This window comes from Arachis duranensis, chromosome 6 (genome assembly GCF_000817695.3).
Source record: "Arachis duranensis cultivar V14167 chromosome 6, aradu.V14167.gnm2.J7QH, whole genome shotgun sequence".
Taxonomy (NCBI): domain Eukaryota; kingdom Viridiplantae; phylum Streptophyta; class Magnoliopsida; order Fabales; family Fabaceae; genus Arachis; species Arachis duranensis.
In genome coordinates this window covers 18,347,033-18,353,956 of record NC_029777.3, presented here as the reverse complement: position 1 = coordinate 18,353,956, position 6,924 = coordinate 18,347,033, and the positions used below count along the sequence as shown (strand labels likewise).

General features: G+C 37.4%; 1 protein-coding gene across 1 annotated transcript; it reads left to right on the top strand.

The window, feature by feature from the left end:
• Window positions 1-231: 231 nt before the first annotated feature.
• Window positions 232-1,638, top strand: LOC107493285 (uncharacterized). Its single transcript, XM_016114390.1, has 2 exons — window positions 232-730; window positions 827-1,638. The coding sequence occupies exons 1-2, from the start codon at window positions 232-234 to the stop codon at window positions 1,636-1,638; spliced, it is 1,311 nt and encodes a 436-aa protein (XP_015969876.1).
• The last annotated feature ends 5,286 nt before the right edge of the window (window positions 1,639-6,924 follow it).

Here is a 6,924-nt window from a genome sequence, read left to right as displayed (position 1 = left end):
CATATCACAGGATCATTCGAAGCTGGATTCGAACACTATTGCAGAAGCGATAAAGCCGTTGGTTGAGACTGACCCCTCGATAAAGGTAAAATCAGTTATTGCGGAAGTGTAGTCAAAGTTCAATTACACCATCAGCTATCGAAAAGCATGGTTGGCTAAGCAAAAAGCAGTGAAAAAATATTTTGGAGGTTTGAAGCATCGTACGAAGCTTTGCCCATATGGTTTGAGGCAATGTGTCATAAGGAGCCATCAGCATTCGTCCATTTTGAGACTATGCCTGCATATCAAGGTGATGACTTGGTTACTGATATCCGGGTGTTGTCTCGAGTCTTCTGGAGTTACTATCCATGTATTAGAGCATTCAGACATTGTAAACCCGTTGTCCAGATAGATGGGACCCACTTGTACGGAAAGTATAAGGGTTGTCTGTTGGTTGCGGTTTCACAGGATGGTAACAATAATATTGTCCCAATTGCATTTGCTATTGTGGAGGGAGAGACTTCTGATGCATGGCACTTCTTTCTTAGCAACCTGCGACAACATGTGGTTACTCAAGATGGTGTGGGACTGATCTCTGTCCGACACGAATCCATCAATGCAGCTGTGGCCCACAGTAACGGAGCTTGGTCGCCTCCTAGAGCCTTCCACATGTTTTGCATCAGGCATACAGAGTCGAATTTTTTAAGAAAGTTTAAGGCACCTTACCTGCAGAAACTTGTGGTCAATATAGGTAACACCTAGTAATTCGAAGTGCATAGTTAATAGAGTTATCTTCATGCAGTGATTCTCATCTATGTTTTTTCCTCTGTTTTCTGTTATTGCACAGGATATTCGAGGACAGTCTGCGAGTACGAGTTGCGTTTCCAGTGTTTACGGGAACGGGGTGAGGCTTATACTAATTGGTTAAGCCGTATCCCCCGTGAACAGTATGCATTGGCATTCGACGGTGGTTATAGATGGGGACACATGACCACAAATCTAGTGGAATGCATCAACTTAGACTTGAAGGGTGCACGAAATTTTCCTATCACTGCACATGTCAAGGCGACGTTCTACAGGCTTAATGAGTTGTTCACACAAAAACGAGCCGAGGCGGAGGCCCAGATTAATGCTGGACATATTTTTTCTGAGATTGTGACCTCTAAATTGCATGCAAATCAACTTGCATCAGGAAACATCCAAGTGATTTGCTTTGACAGGCAGAATGAGGTTTTTGAGGTGCATGAGATGCCAAGTGGAGTGGAGTATGCCGTCGACCTCCATCGACACCGATGTGACTGTGGTGAGTTCCAGGTGGACCGTATTCCTTGTCGACATGTGTTTGCATGTTGTGCGAATCAACGGCTAGATTGGCAAGTGTATGTACATGACGTTTATAAGATGGACCAAATTCGACGTGTTTACCGAGCCAGGTTTATGCCACTTGGGAATCCTACTACATGGCCTGCTTATAATGGGCCTCGATTCGTGCCCAATCCGTTCTTGCGACGAGTTGCCAAAGGTCGCCCAAGGATGACTCGTTTCTTGAACGAGATGGACACAAGAATGCTACGTGGTCCTAGGAGGTGTAGGCAATGTGGAGCCGAGGGCCACAGCCGTAGTAGATGCAGTCAAGCCGGAGGCAACAATGCTCAGTAGAGTTATGTATTTCACATTTTATCATGCTTTATTTATGACATTTGTGACCACATGTTTTATCCAATCCCTATATGAATTTTGACATTTCACTCTGATCTTTGTCTTTTGATGGTTGTTATTGCTTTTAAGTTGCTTTAGTATTGTATTTGTACTACATAAGGTTTTTTTTGGACGTGATACCACATAATGTTTTAAGCTTTTCTTTCTAACAAGCCCAATCAGCAAAAAAGTTTTCACATTTTAAAATATGCTATGTACAAAATTTGGATCAAAACCTAATCACATTCATGTGCATTTCCAATCAAAATTCAAGGTCACAACAACAACAATAATTGAAGGAAAAATTATTGATATATGATGATAGCAACCGATATCAGTCCATGATATTTCCGCCTTTTTCAAACATAGTAATGATAGAAACAAAACCTAAATGATAGTCATGAAAAAGTAGTTAACAAGGACATAGAATAGTTTAGTCATACACATAACTTCTTAAAAACAATATCCACTACTTTCTCATGGACCACTTTACATCTTTCACAAACTTCTTGCATTTCTTGGCGGCCTTCTTGAACACAGATGGGGTGAATCGATTAGCACTACAGCGAGGCGGATCAACCCTCAGATTGTAGGCTTTGCTTGTCTCAGCTGGAGTCCGTGCCTTACCTATACATATATTAATTTAACAACTCATCCAACGGTGAATATAAAAATATTAATTAACAGCACCATCTAATATTGAATCTAATAATACTAATGAACAACACCATCCAAACATGAATCTAATAATAGAAATGAGTAGCACCATCAAACATGAATACCATTATAATACTAATGAACAGCACCATCCAAACATGAATCTATCACAATAGTTACGAATCTAACCTCAATCAACATCAAATGCTAATATGAACCTACCATAAGTAGTGAAACAACAAAAGAGTTAACTCTTACCCAAACCTGCATCATAACCATGACCAGACTCGTCGTCTTCGGATTCTTCATTATCATCCATATCATCATCCTCGGACTCATCGTCCTCCGGCTCGTCTACTAGATAGTCATCGGCCCCTTGCTCAATTGTCTTAGGATTCTCCTCAATTAGACCCATTGAAACACGTCGTGGGTCTTGGCTGATAAGAATTTCTCGACCATCTTCACTCCTACTAGAGTCTCCAGATACTACCCCTCCAGAAGTTACTGAGGGGTGCGGCACGGAAACCTCGCATCCAAGGAATACCTACCCGCCATAATATCAGGCTGATGGCTAGTATGTGACCGGCTAGAATCTGCAGCCATAAACCCAAGTAATTGGCTAAATGAAGCCCCCTCTCTTGTGTCAAACTGTGAAGAACCCCAGTACTGCTGATATAAAGGCATAGACGGGGTAAACAATGTCTGAGGTACATATGGATTCGAGGACTGTGGTTGTTCTTATGGAGGTTGAGGTTGGGGTGGTGGTGACTGTGGCTCATCATTCTCCTGCTCTTGGGGGTCATCCTCCCTAACTGAATTACCATCATCATTCTCTTGTACCACAAGATCTGACAAGTTCAGGTGGTTGCCATATTTTTTACGGTACCAATCCATGTAAATCTCTAAAGGATGATGTGGAGCCACTAAATTCTCAGTAAGAATGTGATTATACCTATTTGTCCACTGCATCATCCAAAATGAATGAGTCGGGGTTGTGGTCCAGTCAAGATTCTTAGGACCAGTAAGGACCTCCCCGTGTGCCAGATCCAAACTCCGTTCCTGGTGAGGGACTACCTGAATGAAACTGAATTGTCGCCTAATCCGATCGGTTGCATGCCACTCAATGCATTCAAATGATACTAATGGCACCGTAGCACTCCACACAATTGAGTCCATATAGATTTCTGGAGGAATTGTGTCTAGCTCAATGCGATCAACAGCATAGGCCTGCCACACAAACTACACACAACAAAAGAAACAAATAATTACTAAACATCCAACAGTTACACTATAATTTCGTACATATACTCCTTTATTCAAAACAAACCTAGCCTTCCTGAAGATCATCAAAAAATGCCTTCCTAAAGTGAGAAAGACTAAGATATCTATAGCGTCCACCTCCACGGTCCCAGTTACGCCACCTAATATAATTTATCTCATTAACACAATACAATGCTAACTATGAATGTACGATGTAAGTCAACAATGTTACCTATTTACAAGTGGAAAACTGTGGGGCTCCTTAGGAACCGGCGCAAGCTAGCAACAAGACCATCGATTTCTTTGCAGTCAAAATGAGAAGCCCTGCATAACGACCTGTACAGGTGTGCTAGGCATGCCGAACCCCAACTATACTGTCCGATACTGCCAAAATCATGAAGCAAAGGCAGAAACTTTCAGTGCACACCTACCCCAGACTTGTCTTCAAATAATAATGTACCAAATAACAACATAATGTGGCACTTCATGTACCTCTGAATACTGTCTTCATCAATGCACTGAATACGCTCCTTTAAATTCTGAAGCCATACCAACTTTATAAAACTTCCTCTACAGTCTGACTTACTCGGCATAGCTCCAAAATGGTGCAAACACTCAGCTTCTAAGGCTTCATGGCTACTCAAAGTCACTCCTGTCACTGGTATACCGTTGGTCGGAAGACCGAGAATCAAAGCCACATCTTCTAATGTCACAGCACACTCACCAACTGGAAGGTGAAAAGTGTGTGTGTCCGGATGCCACCTCTCAACAAGAGCATTTACTAGGCCTTTCTGGCATTGAACTATTCCAATTTGAGAAACATAAAAAAACCCAATAAACTGTAAATACTCCTCTACAGCATGATTGTATCTATCCGGAGGCAACAGGTGATTACATATCAAATTTCATAAACTCTACAAAAACATAACAAATTATTAGTAAATTAATAATAAACCTAATTCAATATAAAAGGGCCTAATTCTCTAATAATAGTAACTAATTTACTAGACTAACACTAATTTAGTAACTAACATAGAAACAACTAACTTAGTAATTATTTAAGTATCATTATTAAAAATATTTCGATCGAACTAATTTCCTAATAGTAGTAGCTAATTAAATTTTTATACTAATACTAATTCAACACTTTACATCAAAATTATTAATAATTATTAATAATTCTAACTTTTTAATCTAACTCTAACATACTGTTACGTAAATATTTGACTAAATTTCTTGTTACATAATTATTTATTTACATATTCATAGTTGAATGAATAATAATAATTCTTAGATCACCAACATTTATAATTACTAACTAACTATTAATAACAACTAATAATTAAATAAATCTAATTCTTACTCAATTAATAATATTTTACCTATTATTAAATCCTCAACTACAACAATATATTTACATTATATCAATTTAAATATCCAACAATAAATAACAATATGAAATTACCGTAACAAAATATATCAATAACATATATCATATATTACACAAAATTTAATTCTTAACCATAATTCTCAAAATTATTAGAAGAAATAATTAGACTAGCCGTAAACACATAATCTATAAAATTATTACACCAAGATCTAAACATATATTTTCTACTAACCAATCATATTAATGTAATTCAAATATTTTTATTCATTACAACTAATTAAATCTAAATATATAAATTTTTAACTAATCCTTAAATATACATTTCTAAACTTCTAAAAATAGTAATAATAAATCTGTAATAATAACATAAATTTTGAAATAAAATAAATTAAAAATTTAACTTACATAATTAGAATGGCAGAGGTAATTGATAATATGTAGTTTAAGACGATCAACATCTTTAACTTTTTATTTGGCATTGCAATTTTTTTTTTACAGTGCAAGAAGCAAAAATTTTTGCTAGTAAAGATGGAGAAGCAGAGAAAAAATAGTGAAACTTGAGATGCAGGAAGGAAAAATGACTTCTGAGGGGGAGTGGGGCTTCAAAGGGGAGATAGTCACACATGGAGGGGGCACCATTGTTAGGAGACTGCATGCTCGACACCTGGCCTGCAACCAACAAATCGGACGGTCCGATTTGCTCCCCTCTAATCGGACCGTCCGATTATTCACCCCAAATCCGGACCGTCCGATTTCAGTCACATTGACACCACACTCCAGTATTGCACCCATGTACCCCATAATGATGTCTCACACCATTCCTAGCTCCATAACAAAAATAAAAAGCGGCATTGAAATGTACAAAGCACTTTCAATACATAAAGCTACCATATTTATGTTTCTACTGCTAAATAAGTTAAAAGGGATGAGTAGACCTTTTCTTCAGTAGAATAAGTTTAGTTGTAAAAATAGTTAACTCATTTCTAATAATAATAATAATAATAATCAATAGAAATAAATCATAGAAATGTAACAAAATAAATTTTTCCTTTAGTGAACAAATAATATTTTGGTTTATAAAAATATCTATATCAAAACAAGTAAGAACCAAGTATTGTAAATATAGGAGCATTTTCCATAACTGCTAATAAGAAAAATGACTCAATGTTTACTTGGATATTGTTAAAAGCTACATATTTGTTCCTATACTTCATCCTTATTATAAATTTTATAGGTTCTCAATCTAAATACATAACTCAAATCTATATACACCATACACACACAAAGCTCTGAATTTGTCCTCAACAATTTTTCATAAAGAATTCTTAGTTGCATTTAGAGGATGAGTGATATCACACCAAAGAAAACAACACTGCCATATCTTGGTGATAATATCCTATGAAAGATCTTTGCTAAGGCTGATGGAAAAATAATTGGTAGACGCAGAACCATCAACAAGATGTGGAATGGCAGGCTATCCAGACCATTGTTTGCCAAGCAGCACTGGGACGAGACCAAGGATAAGGACATAAGTGTCATTGTTGGGGTTGGATATCCTACTTCGGATACTGACTCATAATGGGTTTCAAGAACTGTTATAGATGCTGGACAACGTCCAGCTTGCCGATTTGGAATCCGCTCACTAGACAATTGAATACTGTCTCTCTGATGAGGCAAAAAAACATCGTATCTACTCGGTTTCTCTTTATGCTTTTGAATTTTTGCATGATACTATGGAGTATCGTATTGTCCATTTATACAAGAGAAACTATTATGACAGAACCATGGCATGGTCTCTCTATAACTCAAATGAAAATGATTGGACTCAGTCCGGTTTGTTTCAAAGTGATGTTAAAAAGTTGAGTCCCAATTGTGTTGTGGACAAGGGTATTGCATACTGGATCAGCTGGGATGGTCAAAGCTATACTTATCCAACTATG

What these genes read in the sequence shown, in the direction of transcription:
- LOC107493285 (XM_016114390.1), top strand. Translation starts at nt 232, where the DNA reads ATGTGTCATAAGGAGCCATCAGCATTCGTCCATTTTGAGACTATGCCT. An exon ending in GAAACTTGTGGTCAATATAG is followed by an intron (nt 731 to 826) that starts GTAACACCTAGT and finishes GTTATTGCACAG; the next exon opens with GATATTCGAGGACAGTCTGC.